The sequence below is a fragment of the Lathamus discolor genome, chromosome Z (assembly GCF_037157495.1).
Source record: "Lathamus discolor isolate bLatDis1 chromosome Z, bLatDis1.hap1, whole genome shotgun sequence".
In the NCBI taxonomy this organism is placed as follows: Eukaryota; Metazoa; Chordata; class Aves; order Psittaciformes; family Psittacidae; genus Lathamus; species Lathamus discolor.
In genome coordinates, this window is record NC_088909.1 from 44,463,612 (window position 1) to 44,484,538 (window position 20,927).

Below are 20,927 nucleotides of genomic sequence, written 5' to 3' on the forward strand. Positions count from 1 at the left end.
AATAAACAAAACCCCCACAACAAAAATGCTGCACAGTGCATAGTTACACAGTTTTTTTCAGTATTTTCCGTGTTAAAAACATCGGAAGAAAAAGGTATTTCTTACAACAAAAGTCTTACTTTGTGGAAGTGTGAAGCAAAACTCTCACAAGTAGTATTTCAAGGCAGCAGTGCTACCTTGCTTCAAATAACAACCCAAGCATCAAATCTTTGTGCCACTCCGTGTTTTATGTGATCCTGCAGAGTCTTGGAAATTAAATGTTGAGGGGACAGAAAGCAGTAATCAGCAGGCCATCAATACAACTGTAGCCAGAAAGGCTGTGGCAAACTCCTAGCAAAAGTAACCTGAGCTTTTATGTTATGTTTACGACTCCCATTTATGCTGCATTGCTAGACACATACATGCATTATTTTAAAAGTAACACAGAATTAATTAAATTGAACTCTTTTGTACTTAAAGGAGGAACACATGAAATGTCCTTCACAAGAACTGCCCAGTCACAAATGTGTTGTTCCTCTTGCTTAGCAGCATACTGTATTTACTTAGGTCTTACATATATACTCTGCCTCCTCCCCCTACACTTTGTCGCCCTCACTAGCCTACTGATTTATTTCCCATTCTATACCCCAGTGTCTCCTTTCTCTGTACAATGAATGCCAGAAAATGTCAATTCTCTCATTCTGCCAAGCATACCCTATCTAATATTTACACATATAAACAAATTATATGCTACAGTAAAAGCTGTATCAGAGATATTGGTAAAAGGGAAAGAGAAGCATTTCAGTTAAACTAGGACAATACAGGCTGCATATTCAATTTTCTACAAAGTGACCTTAATCAAATGCTTTGGATTTTGCAGCATAACTAAAAGAGCAGTTCTCAGTAAAGCCTGTAAAGGATGACATACCTAAGACATTTTGGTAATTGATAAAATACGCTATTTCTAAAATATTTATTAAGCATTTGCATAACATCGATATGGCTATAATTTCAGATTTATTAAAAACATAACACACACAGACTTATTATAAAAAAGCAGACATACCCACAACTGTAAGAAATAACAGCTTACTACCAGTGGAAAAGCATAAAGTTTTGCATGGCTTGTTTTTTCTTAGGCAAAGAATAAAAGTAACTTAATTCATCTAACCTACAGACACATCATCACCATGGCTAAATACAAGCAAACAAAACTTCTGACCACATTGTTGCTTACAAATAAATATTTGTCATCTTCCATTCTCCCCACTCTCCTCCTAAATTAGTCACCATCTGCTTAATCTCAGCTGAGATCTCTGTATTTCACCTACTGCAAAATTATTGTTGGGTATAAAGACAGCTCTTTGGAGGCAAGGCAAACTCTACTGCAGGGTAACAGGAAAAACATCTCTACGTGGTTACAATAATTTGGATTTCACCATCTATTCAGAGTAAAGCAGCAAAAAAGTTCAGTCATTTCCTGACTGGCATAACAAGTTACAACAAAATACATATTCTATTAATTTTTAATTGCATTGCTTGCATACTGAAAAGCCCCGAAGGGAAGCGTTTCTTTCTAAAGCATAAAGAAGGGCACTGAAACTGCTTACCTCACTCAGCTCTGCAGGGGAGTCATTTCCATATTTCATAGCAACTCCAGAATTCATGATTAGACTTCTCGGCTTGATGACTTCTGCAGATTTTAATGCTTCAAAGCTTTGTTCAACTGATTCAATACTTTCTTTTCCAAAATTTTATGTCTGACACATTTTGCTCTAGACAGCCATTTTTACTCCACACTGATAGTTTAAATTAACAATGCAAAATCTACTAGAAGAGCCAAACTGATTTTGACTTCACAGACAATCCATTGCTGCAAGAGACTTGCTAATATTGTAAAGTGCTCAGATAATGCAGGGAAGTAACTGCTTGCCAGGCTTAGTCCATCTCCAAGGTGTGCTTCATCTCTGCTGCTTGTTCTGTGCTGCTCTTTTCCACAGCTCTAAGAGCATTTCCCAATGCCACTAACGTACTCAGAAAAATTTGATGAGCTTCATGCAAGTTCACAGAGAAATTAAAAGGAAAGTGCTGCTACAGTCTTCCAGGAGGTAGAAAGGAAAAGAGAAAAAAGCTCCTCTATTCGAGATGAACCAATGCTGCACTTCACGCTAAAGTTTCCCCTGCCAGTGAGCCTGGAGTTTAAGTGGTTTATGATCAAACACAGCTGTCTTGCTGCTGGCTAAAGGGTTCATGGAAGGGGCGGTACTAAACGAGAGTGTAAGTGGGAGGGAGACAGCTACAGAGAGTTCATTTTGGAATTACAGGCATCTTTCCAGCTTTCTGCATGCTAACTACTATACACAATACTATAAAGCTAAGGAAAGGAAATGCCACCTGGATAACAATAAATTGGGTTCCTATTCCTATGTGCAATTAAGGAAAGTTGGGGGATTTACGGGGATGGGGCTTGTAACAATTTCTAAAGGTCACAGTAAGCCCAAAAGCACCATTAGAAAGCTGCAGATTTTACATAACACGCTGACATTTTACAAAGACTTTGGGGAGATGCTACAGGAGGAAGGGGAGAAAAAAACCCCATTCACTTTCAGTATTCAACTAATAATCTAGGAAAATCTTTAACAAGCTGGCTTTGTGGACCTGCTGCACCCACTGTAAGAACAGACAACCTTCTTTCCCCCTCCTTTTATCCTCTAAAACAGTGACAGCCCCACACTTCATAATGCCGGATTATGATGTACTTTTGGAGTTAGATGTAAGAAATACCATACTCTGCAGCTGAAATTTACCTGATCATCTTAATACAACGTATTATTAAAGTGCCTAGTAAGTTAAAAAAAAACACAACAGAACAACAAAAACTATGAGAAACAGGAATAAATACTGTGCAAGCTGTGGCACAACTCTACTGAAAAAAAAAAAATTACCATGGGAAACAATGCTCTCCAAGACCAACATTTTGAAAATCACTTTGTGATTTTTTTTTTTTTTTATTCTTGTTACAGATTAACATCAGTATGCAGACACAGGGATAATTCATCCAAATGACAATACAGAAAGTGCATTAAGAAAAAGAACCAAGATAAACACCTATTGCTCTATCATACTAAAAAGCAGTAGCGCTTTCTGGGTCCCTGTTCTTCCCCCATGCCCACCATAAGGAACTCTGCTCTCTCACAGGAGGAAAGGGGAATTACACAATCTCTCCACAATACTTTTTACTTTCATCCTCCATGTCAATTTTCCAGCCTTTCCCTTCTGGATTTTTTTTTTTTTCCTCCTGTTCTCCAATTTGCTTTCTAGTAGTCTGTATTTTTGGGTTTCCCTTTCTCTTTTCACGCCCTCCTTGCATTGCCTCCATTCTTCATTATTTTCCTCCTTGAGAGAATCCTCTTTGCCTCATCTTTACAATTCAGTTCTGTCGCTACGTTTAGTGCTTCTCTATGTGTTTTCCCTTACTCATCCGCTTTGTTCCCGACATGTGTTTCCGTTTATCGACCCTCACAGACGGGCAGCGGGCTGCACTGCTCTCTGCTGGCAGATGGCTACTCTCTCAGACACAGCATGTAACACTGCTACGCTGCGACGAACTGCTTCCCCTCTCCAGTGGACAGGAAGCCAGGAAGACACAGACTGCAGTATGGAACAGCATATCCACAACAGTTTTGATCGACAGCGTTTTATACCCAGGAACATAGGTACTGCATAATGACTTACCTCATATTTCATACATGATTAAAAAGCAGCTTCAGTTCAAGAACTCCTGCAGCTGACACAGTACGTTTAAAAATGTTTTACCAAGTCATGCTTTCACCAATGGGAGGGTTATAAAAGCCTTTGTATTTTACATCATTACACTTATCAACTTTTATATTCCTTCGTATAATGTTTAGAATCTTATCTGATCTTTGTCCAATTCTGTCACATGTATCACAAGCTCACCAACACAGGGATGAGTCTCAGAATTAGTTAAGAATAAAGTTCTGTGGGTTTCTTTTTCTAAAATAAACGCCATATTAATTATGGCCTCAATATACTGCATTTCCTCTACTATATCTCTATGTTGCCAAATACTTCCCAGATGACTATAAACAGGCATTTAGAAATTAAAAGTCTTTATTTGCTTTCCCCATTCACCATTCTTGTCCATTCCTGGCAGACTAGCCATCAGACAAACCACATGATACTATGGATGCATCCCAAACATAATGGTGTAGGATGCTCAAAATCTATACCCAGATACATGTGGTCATATACCCAGACGCTGCACAGGATGTTTTTCTACCTCCTTCAGTAACTCTTTATGTTCCTCCATACAGTAATATGGTGGAAAGAAACAGCTCCTGACTGAAAACAATAGCAGAATTCATAGTTTCAGATGTGCACAAAAACATAGGAGATACATGCAGATACTTTCAGAACAAAGTTTATTTATAACTTAAAAATAATTGTAATACACACACAAAAACAGACAGTTAAACCAAATTCCGGTGAAAAAAAATTGTTTTACTTTAACCCAAGTTGACTCCCATTCCAATCTCTGCACGGAGTGTTATGGGATTATACATTTCTTAGTCAGAAGGCATCAACTCTTAACTAACCTTTAAGTATTGGCACTGCTTGTTTCAATGTCTTTGTAAACTCTGAGGGCATTTCTTTATTGTGGAGAGATGGCTAAGACTAAATGTAACCATTCTTCTAAAATAGGCTTATTTTACTAACTGAATGAAAACATTACATCAAAAAATTTCCAGAAAGACCTGAACAATTGTCTCTACGCAGTTCCACCATTTTCAAATACATGTAAGGGATCTAATACAGTAGCAGGATCCAAAGAACTTTGATGAAGCTGAAGTGTATTTTCCCATTGACTTGTGCCAAAGTCAGGCTTCAAAGAAAACAAAGAAAAATCTCAGGTATGCCAATTTTGCGCTGCCAGGAAAAGAACAGAGTACCCTAGCAAGAGAGAGGTGCTGGTTGGACACAGTCCCTCTTCTTTTTCTGTTTCGCAGCTGACTGTTCATTCTTGCTGTCCCTGACCCAGTTCCTCACCTAGAAAAGTGATGCTCCCTTTCCCTCAACCTTATGCCTATCTCTTTTTTATCCTCTACACTCAAGGAGGGGGTTGGCGTGGCATGGGGACGGGAAAAGAAATCTCTTAACCTACATTTCTTAGCCGAAGAGGACACGGTCTCAGCAGACACCTCAGTGTGTACTACGATGCAAACAAAAGGAAGCCGGGCTTCCACTCAATCTCAGTGCATTCTGATCAATTACTGCATTTTATACCTCTAAAGCACTCATTATGCACACTGCTTGCAGGTAAATGCATCTGCACTGACAAATTCTTCCCAAAGTAATTTCAGAATTATCCAGTAGCAACCATTAGGGTGGCCAGTTTGCTGACTGGATGTAATGACCCTATGGCCACTCTATTCCATTTGTTTACTTTAATGAAAATGTAGTAAAAGAATCATCAATATGCATTTAGGATTCACTGAGGAGTCTACCTTTTAAGTGACTTATCATTTACTAAGATTTACTAGATCATCTGGTATAAAAGGATTCTTTTTGGACAAGATGCAATTTGCTTGCCCTCCTCACCTTTGCCTTCTGAAACTGCTACAGAAAATTGAAGAAGTTAGCACTGTAGTTATTTTACAAGGTTTCTCCCTCATAGTATGTCTGAGTAATTACAATACACTATTTCTTAACAGTCACTGCAACAGGTCTAACAATTGCTACACATGAATGTTTCTTCCTTGTTTTGACAGCTGTGGAATGAAAAATACAACATAAAAGCAATTATCTATTAAGTACGTATGTATCACATATTCTTCAGCATAGAGTGTACCTCTTTCTGAGGAGCAGTTTCACTCCAAACACAATATGCACATTTAGCTGATCACCAGTTCCAAAGGTGAGGCCTTCTGGGTTGGTTCTGTTTAATTAGTACTGTAATTGAAACGCAACTAATTGAAGTCCACTGAGCATTTAGTTTGCATTTGTTTCAGTATCATCTCTACAGCTAGAGCAGCACTCTGCACAATCCCACACACAATAAATTACACCTACAAATATTGCAAATCGACTACACACTATTTGAATGCAACATGGTTTTGTTGTCACTCTGGCACAGAATATACTGGCGTAATTACAAAGTCTAAATTTCCATGGAGAAAACGGTAGCAAGAAGACTAAACTTGGAAGCAGAAATTCAATACAGTAGCTGGATAATGCTTCCAGAAAATTCTGTATTCAACAGCACTAATGTCCTATCATTTAAAAGAGAGAGTCTGAAAGGGATGGTAGATTCTTCTTGATGCAAACTGCTCTCATTAATGCAAGTGAAGATTATGCACCTAGCTTGAGAGAAAAAAAATCCAACTCATTTGAAACAATTGCAAGTAACCTTATACTGAAGAATCAAGCACTCTCTGAAGAAAACACAAGCAAACTTCTTTCCTTCAGTCACAACATTTAAAACAGGTAACATGTCCAGAATAATGTCATTTCCAAATAGCACTTCAATCAGCTACTCTCACCTGTTCGCTGTTCCTCAAATACTTAATTCACATAAAAAGTCACATCCTTGACCTGATCAGTCTCATTGGGAGTTCACATTTGATCTCTTTTTCCATCTTCCAGTATTTCATGCCATGAAGCCACTCACCAACCTGCCAAACAGCCACTTCCACTTTCTGTCATTTTATTAAAACCTATACATTTTGATTCCCTCTGACCCCACAGAGCCTTAGCATCAGGTCAGGCCAGGAGAATGACCAGGGAGTCAGTATGTCCCTGTTACTCACTTTAGAAACTGGTCTGTGACAATAAAAGAGGAGACAGTAGCAATTGGTATGCTCCTTTCATGTTGCAGCCACCTAATTATCATTGCTGTTCATTTGTTCCTTGCTTAAAAACACAAATAAGGTCATTCCATAAAACACAATTCTTGCCATCATACTTGCACTCAACTTCCCTTCCTTGTCCTGCATTCCCTCAGTTCAGTCATGCATTCCTCCAGTTATTAACCACAAGGTAAATAAAGTCATTTCACTTCCAGTCCCTTCAGTCTTGGTAGCCAGCTTGTATTCCCTCATGTTTACCAGCTGTGAACTGAAACCCTTTCCAAAATTATCATCTGCATAAAAAAGATTTGACTTTTAATTGTCCTCTGCTAAGTCTCTCCTATTTTTCCCAATCCCTGATAATTACATTTCCTCACTCACATTCTCTCCTTACTCCTAAATGCTCTTGGGTTTATATTCTGTCCTTCATACACTTTAATTTCCAGCTCCAGTCCCCACTCCACAGGCATGATCTTGTCTCTTCAAACATTCAGCAACCCAATTCATCAGCTGCCCAATTCTTTTACTCTTGAACTCTTCCAGCATGTCTCTTTGTGGTCAGTCCCTAATTATTTTCCCTAATTATAAGATTTCTCTCCACTCTGACTTCCATTACCAGTGGCATATTGAACACTCAACTCCTTGGCCTGGATCAATGACCACATAAATGCCCACAGTGACACCAAGAAGGGGGAGGCATCCTAGCCCCTGGTATCACAAGAGCAGAGTAGAGGGAGAGGATCACTTCCTTCGACCTGCTGGTCATGCTCCTTTTGATGCAGCCCAGGATACAGTTGGTTTTCTGGGCTGCGAGCACACACTGAAGCCAGCTCATGTTCATTTTCTCATCTACCAACACCCCCAAGTCCTTCTCCACAGGGCTGCTCTGAATCTCTTCTCTGCCCAACCTGTAGCTGTGCCTGGGATTGCTCCAACCCAGGTATAGGACCTTGCACTTGGCACGGTTAAACTTCATAAGGTCGGCATCAGCCCACCTCACAAGCATGTCGAGGGCCCTCTGGATGGGATTCCTTCCCTCCAGCATATCAGTCGAACCACACAGCTTGGTGTCATCAGCAAACTTGCTGAGGGTGCACTCAATCCCACTGTCCATGTCACCAACAAAGATGTTGAACAAGATTGGTCCCAACACCGATCCCTGAAGGACACCACTCGTTACTGGTCTCCAGCCGGACATTGAGCCATTGACCACAACTCTTTGCGTGCGGCCATCCAGCCAGTTCTTTATCCACCGAGTGGTCCACCTATCAAATTGATGTCTCTCCAATTTAGAGACAAGGATATCATGTGGGACAGTATCAAACACTTTGCACAAGTCCAGGTAGATAACATCAACTGCTCTACCCCTGTTCATCGGTTCCATAGCCCCATCATAGAAGGCCACAGAACTGTTCAGGCAGGATTTCCCCTTAGTGAAGCCATGCTGGCTGTCACCAACCACCTTGCTGTTTTTCATGTGCATTAGCATGCCTTACATACAAATACATGCATATACACACATATCAATATAAATGTATGCATAAGTATTTGAAAAATTAGATTCACTGAAATGTTCCATTTGAAACATTTTCAAGCAGATGAATTCTGGCAAATGCAAGGCAAGTGTCTGACTGATCCCTGCTTGAAGCATGAGCATCTAAATAACAAGAGCACCAACCTCATTGAGCACTTCCGGAGTTTGGCAAGCTCTCATTTTGGCAAAAATTATAACAAAAATTACTTAAAAAATTACGCCAGCTGAAATTATATATAGATGTGTATATATAAAACCTCTGGTCAGTAAAACTCCCTAGTTTACAACCAGATGTATTTTACTATCAACAAATTCAGGGTTTACTATCAACAAATTCACTTCTCAACTCCCTAACTATTCACTATCCAGTAAATAAAATTATTTCTTTTTTTTTCTAAAGGTCTGTGTATTGTTGATTTGGTTTTTTTTCTCTCCTTAAATAGCAGACAAAAAATCCAAGCTTTTTATTCTAAAACCCCATCTGGTCTATAAAATTCTTTTTTGTTTTTGCCCTTCTAATTGCTCTGTCATGTACCTTTCAAAGCTCTTCTGAGACATTTTTCCTATACACCTTCCTACATTTAAGCTTCTCACCATAATCTTCAAGGCTGCCTTACAGCTTTCATATCTGTCAGTTTCATTTTACCTTGGGAAGGACAGCGAGCAACCCTGCTTCCGCATTTACAGTATCTCTGACTTTCTTGTATGGTCTATTTGGTTCATGAAACATGATTACAAAGCTAAAATCTTCTTTACTTTCAGGCCTCACTTGGATAGTCCCTTACTTCATTAAGTTTAGAAATTACTTGCTAAATATTTCTAGTGTTTACCGTTATATAAGGGTCTATCAACCAACTAAACCAAAGCAAATAAACAAACTCATCTTTAAAAGAATTTAAAGTCTTGTTTGCTTTGTCTTCAGAATTTAGAATCCTGACAAAAAATCCTTTCAGCATTATGAACAAACACCTAGCACCTCTGTAGGTGCTACAGAAACATGTTTCCCTCCTTTTCTATAATGTATACCAGACAGTCAATATCCATGTAAAAATTAGATTCAACCAAAAATATGCACTTAAAATGTCTTCAAAAATTCACAGAGTAGAAAGATTTAATGTCTTTTTCTCCAGACAATTCTCTGAAATTATAGCCTCAAGTAGGTAAAGTGATACAAAACTTGGTGTAGGAAACTAAAGATGGTTGTTTAGCTTAAAGGCACAAATGTAACTTGGGAACATCACTGAAGTTCTTATTTTATTATGAACTCTTCACAAACAGACACTGCCCTTCCTGAAACTCAAAGTTTATTTTGCTTCCTACCATGATGAAGAGTAGAGTTTAGCATACACATCAACATAGCTATTATCATAATCTATCTGCCAATTGAGAAGGATAATGTGAGTTTCTAATCCAAAAATGAAGCAATCATGCTGAAACAGTTCTTCATAAAAAGTAGAAATATTAAGTGCAAGAGAATGCCTCTGCATAAGTACTCACCTTCCATCTTTTCTGCACTGGTACCAAAATAGCTCCCCAAAGCAGCTGTGCTGACAAACACAAATTCATTAAAAAAATCCAAACAAACAAAACCAGGCAGAGCCCTCATACACACATACACAAACAAACAAACAGAAGCAAACACAAAGAGAAGCAGGGAGTTTCAACAGTGGCACCATTCTGCACTGCCTCCAGTCAGTGTCCCAGACCTGACAGTGACAGAGAAAAGACTGCAGGGAGCAGGAGCATCTTGATGAATTTCCCCATGGCACTGACAGGCTTCTGTGGAAAACCTGCCTTGTCTCTCTTGGTTGGCAGGATAATGGTTGATTACTCCATTATAACTGAACTAGCACTGAACTGTAAAAACACATTAGAGTCCATTTTCAACTCTGCAATACGGTTAAGATTTTCATTTTATTATCAAATTCCTTTGTATCATGTAACCAAAACATAAGGGGTTAGTATGTTTGTGGAAGGGGAGTGGGAATAAGTCTTCTCATCTTTTTAATAAATGAGGATTCACAGAAGCTCAGGCAGAGCACAGGCAGGAAAGCTGTTAATACAAAAGACCCTGTTGAAAAGCTACATGGTAATTGCTTTGGCAAACCAGAATCCAGGAGGGTAATGTTACTTCAACAGACTATTCCTGGGCCTCAGGCTCATCTTACCACTTTGCCAAGCACAGTTATTATATTATATTAATATTATATTCTGTATAGCTGTGTGCAGTGGTGCTGGCCTAACATACCAGGTGAACTGCTCTTCAGAAAACTAGAAAAACAAGAAATTTGAAAAAGTAAAAAGATCTGAACACCTGCACTGGAAATAGGGCTCCCTTAACTACAGCAAACAAAACAGAATGTACGAAGACAGTTTCTAGCAAAGAGGGGGAGCAGGGAAAGATATAAAGACCTTGCAACTAAGTTCAATTACAAGTTTTGAAACTTCTTCCATAGACTTTCAAAACATCTACTTAAACACACTTCTTAAGGGGCCCTTTTCTGTGGCACCCAGTTGCCACACAGCAGTTCCCATCATGCAATTACAACTACTAAGCTGGGTCAAACCCCATCATTCTGTCACATTTCACCTTTGTTACATGCTTGTAAGAGATATTGTTCAACTGTCACATAAAAGATCCAGTTAAAACCCTCAGTCAAAAGGATCTGTTAAAAGGCTGCCTCAGCAAATCAGCCCCCTTCCTGACACCCATCATGTTGTACTCTGTAACATGTTGTATTCTGTAACAGAATAACAAAACAAACCCCCTCAGCATGTATGCTACTGAAGCGAATTTCCAATAAAGCTGACAAATCTGCCTTTTGCTCACCTCTACGTCTGTTACGATCCAGCAAGTTCAAAAGACAGAAAACACACATTTCATATAAAATAGATGACTCCTAGCAGATCTAATCCATCATGTCCATTTCAATTTACAAGAGAAGAGTAACTGAGCACTGTTAGAGAGCTACAGAAGCCAGGACTGTAAAAATACAATGCATAGACTTAGTACCTGATACCTGTTTCAGACAAACAAACTCCATTACAATACTGGCTGGAAATCAAAGACAAACAGCAAACAGCTTCCCATTTAACATAAAAAATATCTGTCAGACAAAACTGCCGTTCTGCTTGCTTTCTGGTAAGCCAAGCCTCCTGAATCTATATTCCAATAATCAGTTCTTGCTTTAAGAAACACTTGGATTCTAGTTTTAGACTGGCAGAATGGAAATGACGCCTACTTTGGAAGCAAAGGCAGAAAAGGCAAGGTTATCTTGGGCACAAATCTTTTATAAATAGTGCTACTGTTCGCACTACTAGAATGTTCAACTTTAGGCCTTTCTGCCTACTAGGGCTCCAGCTGAAGAAATCATTAGGCTACATTTTTACATTTTACATTTTGCATTCTTATTGAAAAACTTCAATAGCTTTTACTGACATGAAAAAGAAATTGTAATAAAAGTTGCATGTAGGACATGGAAAACAAATGGCTGCAAGGGGAGGAAAGTAAGAGACATGGCTCCTGCAGTTTACTTTTGACAGTATGCTGAATACAGATTTTCCAACAAAGTAACCTGGGAAAAATCAATTTGTGCACAAGTAACTGAACCCTGACATATCCTATAAAGTGCTATAGCACTGAATAAATTCCTTGAAACACACAGAATCTAAACATTCCTTGTCCACACCAGCCTCATGCAGAGAAAGCCATTACTCTCTCTGATCCAAAGAGATGTGCTTGCAGAGCATTTGGTACCTGATACTTTGGGGCCAAATTTCCCTGTTTAATAAGAAATATTAAACAGGGAAACGCCCCTTTTCTAGGGGTGGGGAAGCTAAAGGAATAGAGCTTCCCAAGCCAAGGAACAAAGAAGCTTAATTTAAAAACAGAGATTTGGGGAGAGGAGGGAGAAGAAAAAGGGGCAGAGTTTGCCAGAAAAGGAAATACTAATATTACTGAGTTATAAAACCATTAAAAAATTATACATTAAATCAGGCATTTTACAACAGGTTTTCATTAGTAGTGACACCAAACAAAAGTAGCCTACAAACTAACCATGGAATTACCTTTCACAGTATAGTTCTGTCATCAATCTTCCTCGATAATTTTCTTGAAAGATAGTTTCCCAAAATAAGTACCTGTGTAATTTTGATAAAACTCATCTCGTTTACAGCTGATGGCTGTAAATTAAACAGAAGAGCAAAATATTTAGGATAGCTGTAAGAGTATACATAGACTGCCATAAATATCTATGAGGCCTTTTTTTCCCCACCCCCTAGAAGAATATTTTTGCTTTCTTTGGCAAACAGACAAACCTTCCTGTTTTTAACAATTTAACTTTAAAATCTACACTTACTAGCTAGTTAAAATGAGCCAAAAATGTAGCTTAAAAAAACTACAGTACACATAACAAAATTTACAGCTTCTTGGGAGGGTGACTGGTATAGGTTTTTTAAGCAGTATAGTTTTTACTCTCTAAACATGCTAATGTTACAGTGACTTGTGCCAAATAAAAGCTTATATAAGATGGACAAGCAGACATTCTTATCAGTGAATAATCTGATCATATCAATCACTGTAAGGAAAGACTGCTGGTTACATAGCCATATCCCCTGCTAGTCACACAGCAAAGGACACTTGAAATAGCAGCAGCCATACCAGGAGGTAAGGTAGGAAGTAACATAAAATTGTCTATCAAATTGTCTGAAGTGATAGAGAAAGGGCCAGAAGAAGAGATTAAATTCAGCAATTTGAATTTCATCACAGAATGTTATACGTGAATATATGTCAGATACCAAGTATCTCTATAATACTCTTCTGCTAAAGTACTAAGTGCACTGTATAATATTAAGGCATTGCAAAAAATTGTTATATGCTCCATAACATGATAGCAGCACCGAATTTACATGCAAATCACCTAGTTTAGATCTGCATGTATCTCAGAGCACATAAATGGTTATTGTGACTCAGGATAAAACAGCCCATCAATGCTGTTTCAAGCAGTTATCCAGAACCAGCTGCACTACAGTCACAGTCTGACATATATGTAAACAAAATTATAATATTAAGTGTGCTCTTTCATACCCAAAATATATATAGTCAACAACAGCAAGTTAGGTTTGCCTGAATATAGAGCAGATTAACTAGGTGGGAAAGAAAAAGACATCTGTCCCTGAAAAATGTAATAGTGACTTATGGAATATTATCATCCAGTATAAATTACATCAACTAAAAAGAATAACTTTCTCAAAACAATGGTTCTGTCTGTCATAACTTGCAGCTCAATGCTCTGAAGGAGGAAAAAATTAGCAATGCAAGCATTCACCGAATCCAATTAATAGAGAAGTATCACAGTAAGAATATCTATTTTTGGAGAACATGACACTTCCTAAAATGACAGTAAGTTCCCACCTGCTGAAAAACTAGTGCTAATACAAGGACATACTGCTTTTTGCTATGGATATGTCCAGTACGGCTCTGTACTTTATAAACTTTTGGGTTGTGTACCCATCAGAGATTATATCTGTATTTGGCACAGAGAGTCCACACTCTTAATTTTGGTTAGAACTAAATTTGGTTTAGTCACCTTAATCCTTCTGTACAGAAAGCATACCCTGTCACACAGATGCATGACTAAAATGATCCATTCCCAAGCTCAAGAAGGTTTTTAGCACCTCCAAATGAGGTAAATACACATGCAAATTAGGCAGGAGTAGCTGAGGAAAAGCAGCTTAGTTCAGAAAATATGCATTAAGAATCTTGTAGCATTAGCTTTCTACTTTGTTCTTGATGGAGACATTGCAAAATCAGCCCTGGTTAAGGTGAGAAGCGCAGATTTGGCAGGCAGAGCAATCTGTGCCGATGTTCTCCTAACTAGAAACATCCATATTGCATTGACAGCCCTGCACAAAATAAAGCAGGATTATGCCTGCCTTGTTTCTGCCCAGAACCACAAGATGCTGCAGGAAGCAATGCTGGCAACTCTGTAAATATGCCCTTCTCTCAGGTAGTAACAAAAACACGCCTGCGTGTCCTGGTTTAAACCGATCCACACAGCTCGTCCACTCACCCCCCCACACCACCCCCAACCCTCCCCACTCCCGGAGGGATGGGGAGAAGAATCGAAAGAATGTAACTCCCACAGGTTGAGATAAGAACAGCCCAGTAACTAAGGTATAACACAAATCACTACTGCTACCTCCAGTGATAATATTGATAAGAGAAATTAACAAGAGAATACAATACCACCGCCGAACGAGTTCGACTTCCCCAAAGAGAGAGTGTGCCCTTCCAGGTAACTCCCAGTTACCTCCCTAGGCATGACGTGCTGTGGTATGGAATACCTCTTTGGCTACCTTGGGTCAGGTGTCCTGTCTCTGCTTCCTCCCAGCCTCCCCTCGTCCCCAGCAGAGCATGAGACTCACAAAGACCTTGGCCAGAATAAACATTACTTAACAACAATTAAAAACAATCGGTGTTATCAGCTCTGTTCCCAGGCTGGAAGTCAAAACACAGAGCTTGCATCAGTTACTGAGAAGGAGCAAAACGGCTCCTGGTAAACCCAGGACACTGTGGCACCCGCATAGCTGCTTTGAGAAGGAAGTAAACAGAGGCTTCTAAAAGCAAGTGATCATGAAGAAATCCTACCACTCTCTATTCTCAAAAATACATCTGTATTCTTCTCCCCTCAAAGTCAACCATATCCTCATCAAATATTTCTAATTGTTTTCAACCAAAAGAGCCCTAGCATGGAAGGTGCAATCAACTGCCAATACAGCTGGAGTACTTCTGGAAGGAAGAAAAATCAAGAGATTAAAGGATGCTGGATCATACCAGTCCAGGGACTCAATAGCTTAAAAAAAAAAAACCCCATGTATCCACATACTTGAGGCCACTCACATTTAAAAAAATGTAAGATCTTCGTGCAGAGACTTTCTCAGGCCACCAGAGTTATTTACAGCTGAAAGAACAGAAGTAGGAGATCATATTATACTGGCAAATGAAACAATTCCAACTGGTTCTACTTATCTAAACTTATCTACCTGCGATAAATACGTTCATCTTAAAACAACACTGAACTAAGGCACATGTTCTAAATAAAAAAAAAAAAAAAGAAAAAAGTTAACCTAGTCTATTTTAATCACTTGCAAAGAGAATATAAAAAGGGAAATAAACATACCCAAATCTTACTGCTTCATCTGATTAAACTTAACAGTAATTCTTACGTGAAACATGCCCACCATATCAAGCGGACGTTTCATGTGATCTGTTCAGAGAACAGCAATACTTTAGCTCCTACAACAGAGTGCTATTACTCCTGATAGCACCACAGGGAACACATTAATATCACATGGCTGCCTAGGAAGTGAATAGATGTGAACACAATCAGTTATTTCACTACAATTACATGACTATCCACATTAGTGATCCTTGTCCAACTTTGAAAATCCAAGTAAAGATAAAACACAGATCCCAAACTTTCACATGCAGAGAAATCCTTTTCTATTGATGAAGGATATTAAAATTATTTACATCCCAATGCAATACCCACTGAGTTCATAAATGACTACATTTGGAACACATACAAGGGTTCTCACCAGAGATATGTGCTGCAGTATTTAACCTACTGGCACAAATAGGTACATTATCTAGTCAGTGGTGACAGGTCACATTAAAGGTTAATATGTTAGCTATCTAAAAATGTGAGTCTGAAAAATACTTAAAGATTTACACACTGTAAAGATTACAGAATAAATTATTCAGGTAAAACAAAAGCTGAACCTCAACATACGTTAATAAACTAAACCAGCAAAATAATGTGAAGCGAACACATAAAAACATGCAAAGAGTATAAAGGGTTAAATTTCAAACAGCACTTTCTAAGATTTACATTCTTTCTGTGAATGAACAAAATCTTCAGAGGAGATATTATGTTTTTATAAAGCTTTGTAAAGCTCTATGTTCATAGGATTTCACAAATGCATTAAAAATTTCACTTTAGAAAAACTAAACAAAATTGTAATGGCCTGACATTTATTTAGATTTTGCAAATCTCTGCAGAACTTACACGCTGACAGCAACATGAAGACCTTCTATATTGACTGAGGAGTATAATCTCTGCTATAGGAGTACATAATCACCACAGAGATGTCTTTAGCCTGACTGCACAGTTTAAAATCAAAAGACTGTCAGAAAGAAAAAAAAAAGAAATTAAGTAACAAGAATTGACACTCCAAAAGGGAAAAGCACTTCAAGAAGCTGAGAGAAAAACAACCATATGATTTCTAAGCAATAGAACTGATGTATGTTCACTCATACAACAATTACTTTGTTAGACCTCTAAGTTTAAAGCCTAAACATCTATCAAAAAATGTAAAAAAACACTGCTTACAAGAGTGTGTTCATATTGCCTGTTCAGATGCATTTGGGAGAAGCTGCCAGGAACTGTGCATTTGAGAGAAGAATGACACCGAGAGGCCCTGCTCTGCTTTTTCGTAAGTGTTCTGAAGAAGATAAATCTCTCTGGTTAACTTCAGGAGAATTGAGAATTCCAGAGATAAATGTCCACACAGAGTCTGTTTCTTTGTCCTTCTATTACACAGCTTTACAAAAAGAAACAACTCATAAAGGGAAGAAATGCTGTTACTTAATATCCATCTGGGGTTTGTTTTTTTGAGGTAATACTGGTTACAGTAATAATTTGGTATACTTTGTACTGCAGTACTTTGTATATCATTTACTTTGTATATAATAAACTATAAATAAATTTAAAAAGTACTATAAATACTGTAACTACTACAAATACTTTGTACTGTAGTACAAAGGAATATGCCCAGCTACTTGTGTACAACTGGAAGAGTTCTTAGGATTCAACCCATAGAAATATGCAAGCTGAGAAAATAAATGCATTCTGAGAATGAACTCAAGGGAGCAACTCAGGTTGTCATTACGGCAGTTAGGTAAAAAAATCTGAGAAAGAGACACAAGTAACCTTATTAAATCACCGCTCTATGAAGACTACATGTAAAGAGATTAAATTTAGACTGCAGTAAGCATGCCCTTCAGTATTAAAAACTGTGTAAAGGGAATAAATGTAAACAATGAAAACCAAAGTAAACAATTCTCTTTCTCCCATTCCTTTCTCTCTCCATTTTAATAAAGCCAAATGAAAAACTTACATATAACCAATGCTCAACAGAAGTCAAATTGAGATGGTTTTGTATTTATCTACATAAAAGGGAAAGAATGCTGATTTTTCTATGGTTTGAAAGAACACAAACACTATTTAAAAGCGTAAGCATAACACGATGCTTGTTAAAACAAAGATCAGGTATCTTTCATGACATTAAGTATAGAAGGAATTTAGAGATGGGAATAAACTTACAAAAAAATGTAAGACCCAGAGAGCTTTATTTCATATAAGCATTCAGCATTTTTATTTTTAAGATTTCGACACGTCATAGGACTGCAGTAGCCTTCACACTGTGCATTCTAGAAACACTGCACACCTGTGTCTTTATATTTGCAGATGTATAAGAAGTTACCAAAGCCCATGATTTCTGAACCATCATCAGCCAGCAGCATAGACAGAGGACATACAAAGTGCACACCCACCTTGAAACCTGAATGAACTCCAGATCCAAACAGGACACAGCAACTCTCATTTCCTAACCCAGGAAAAAAGTATGCAAGCCATTCTTTTTGCCAGCTAGATTTCTCTTAAGCAGCTCTACTTCAAACCTCTGTCAAAGTGCTTTCTACATCCTTTAAACTAATCAGATGTGCAACAGCTCATGTCTTTTCAAAACACTAATTTTTAAGCAAGTCAACCAATTCTACAGAACACATGTAACTGAACACCCATTGATTCAGCCATTATCCTCCTTAGACCTAGACTTGCATCTTTTTAGTGGATTACTGTGAGAGCAGTTTTCAGTGTGAGGAAGTACTCCAACTGTTAATGGAAATATTAGATTAGATGGATATGATTGTTCTTTTACAAATCCACGTGTTATCTCTTGGTCACTTAAATTTGCTCACATTTCCAGAAAACTGCTGGAATGTATAATTAAAGCTGCTAACTGACCTATAATTTCCCAGGTCCTCCATTTTAACCTCTCTACAATATATGTGTGCCTGCTCACTTTTCTGCTCTTTCCAGTTTCCATATGCTTCTGTGTGGTTTTGAAGATCAAAGAGTTTATGATGAATCACACTTCATCCCTTACTATCAATCTTAGGAAAAATGAGGATACAATTCTTTTAAGGGACTGTCAACTTCCTTGAACTTTTTTCTCCCTTAGATCAGTTTTAATATCTACGTATTTTTACTCTGAATATGGAAATTTTAGGCTATACATCAGCTCATATTCAGGAACTTAAATAAAACTTAGAAGGCCTTCAAAAACACTTCCACGATATTTTTCATATTTTTCTTTTCAAGTAATGCAGCTTAAAGAATTTAAAGCAGTTAGAGAATTGATTTTCCTCTGTTGCCAGACACCACCTCCATTAGACATTAAGTCTTACGCTGGATGTTGGACTAGATGGCCTTCTGAGGCTCTCTTACAGCTTGAATTATCCTGTAATACCATGAACTATAAGACTATTTCAAAGTCAAGCATGCAAATAAACAGTCATTTTAAAAATTAGAAACTTTTCATTTTCATGTTAGCATCTTCTCCACATAAACTCCTGTGCAGCATAAATCAGAAACATGCTACAAAACAGGTGGTCTTTTATAACACATCTGGCTTAAAATTAAAACACAAACTTGATAGCAGTACAGTGGAATGCACAACAGTTACAGATTTTTTACAGGGGAGAACAGTTGTTGCCTGTAGAAATAAAAAAGCAAAGTGCTAGCACACCCAGGGTTTACAAAAAAATTATCAAATAATTAAGTAATGAAATAACATACGAAGAATTTTTCTGCACAACACTTCTGAGCAATGTGACACCACACTTAAAAGAAATTAATAGATAAGAGGTTTTCAGGCACAAATCTTAGAATCACAGAATCATTTAGGTTGGCAAAGGCCTTTAAGATCATTGAGTCCAAGCATTACACTAGCACTGCCAAGAACACCACTAAACCATGTCCGTAAGTGCCACATAAAAAACACCATCTGTTAAATCGTATAAATTAAGAACTTCAGTTTGGCACCTCATAGATTCCTACCCTTTTCAATGAAACTCAGATACACAAGCTTTGGAAATACTACACACCTACCAACTCCTAAAATCACATGAGTTTTTTGGTAAATGAAAGGCAGCAGCAGCAGGGTAGCATTGTTTCCATGAATGCTCAAAGGCTGTAAGCCTGAACGTGATATGCTGCTTTCAGAAAACAAACAAAAACCCACAAACCAAAACACACTGAAAAAAACCCCATAAACTATAAAAATCTTCTACAAAAACTTAAAAGCAGAAGCAAAATGCACTTACAGTATTGGCAAGTTCTAAGTAGCTTCCTCCAACAGAGCTGCTAAAATTTGAGGCCTGATCTAGAAGTCTTTGCAGAGAAGCCTGTCGGGTCTCATTGCTTCCACCATATTCCAACACCTTTTGTAGTGTAAAATGACTCTGGAGGTCTGGACTCTGAAGGTCTCTTGCTCCTGAATCATACTCCCAGCTTTCTCTGGCTCCTGATAAGGCACCTAAAATGCAGAAATGGGAAAAAAAAAAAATATTGTATTATGGACTGTATTAGGAAAATCACAGAATAATAGAACATCTCAAATTGGAAGTACTCTATAAGGATGACAGTCCAACTCCTTGCTCCTAGCAGGACTACCTAACACTAAACCATATGGCTAAGAGGATTGTCCAGACACTCCTTGAACTCTAGCTGGCTTGGTGCAATAACCACTTCCCCAGGAAGCCTGCTCCACTGAGTGACCACCCTCTCCGTGAAGAACCTTTTCCTAGGTTCTTCTGAACTTCCCCTGACTCAGCTTCATTCCATTTCCTCATGTCCTGTCATTGGTCACCAGAGAGAGGAGATAAGCACATTTCCCTTCACTGTCCTCTGTGAAGGAAGCTGTAGACTGTCATGAGGTCACCCTCAGCCTTCTCTTCTCCAGTTTGAACAAACCAACAGGTCTTAGCCACTCCTCCTAATTCTTGCCCGTGAGGCCTTTCATCATCTTGGTCAGCCTCCTCTGGACACACTCACACACTTTGATGTCCTTCTTCTATTGAGGCACCCAAAACTGCACATGGGACTCGAGGTGGTGTCACACAAGTGCAATGCAGAGTGGGATAACTACCTCCCTCGATGGGCTTGATGCACTCCAGGACACAACTGGCTTTTATGGCTGCCAGGGCACACAGCTAACACATGAATACGCCTGCTTGTCTTTCCAGAAAGAAAAAAAAAGCAATCAGTTCCACCTCCATTGCTCCCTATCTTGTACATGCTGACAATGCCAGAAAAATAAAACAAAACCCACACAGAAATACAAACATTTTCAATGCACAGATCATTTACTTAATTACAAGGTCCAGAAGGAAAAATAAAAGAATGCATCGATTATATAGT

General features: G+C 38.3%; 1 protein-coding gene across 4 annotated transcripts in view; it reads right to left on the reverse strand.

Annotated features, from left to right (window-relative positions):
- Positions 1-20,927, reverse strand: part of MCC (MCC regulator of WNT signaling pathway) — a 221,468-nt gene that overhangs the window by 164,012 nt on the left and 36,529 nt on the right. For 3 of the 4 annotated variants that reach the window (XM_065663559.1, XM_065663557.1, XM_065663558.1), the window contains exon 3: positions 19,832-20,043. In XM_065663559.1, the coding sequence (XP_065519631.1) occupies positions 19,832-20,043 (212 nt within the window). Of the gene's footprint in view, positions 1-1,589; positions 2,140-19,831; positions 20,044-20,927 lie in introns of those variants that run through there. The other variant, XM_065663560.1, reaches the window with a different exon arrangement.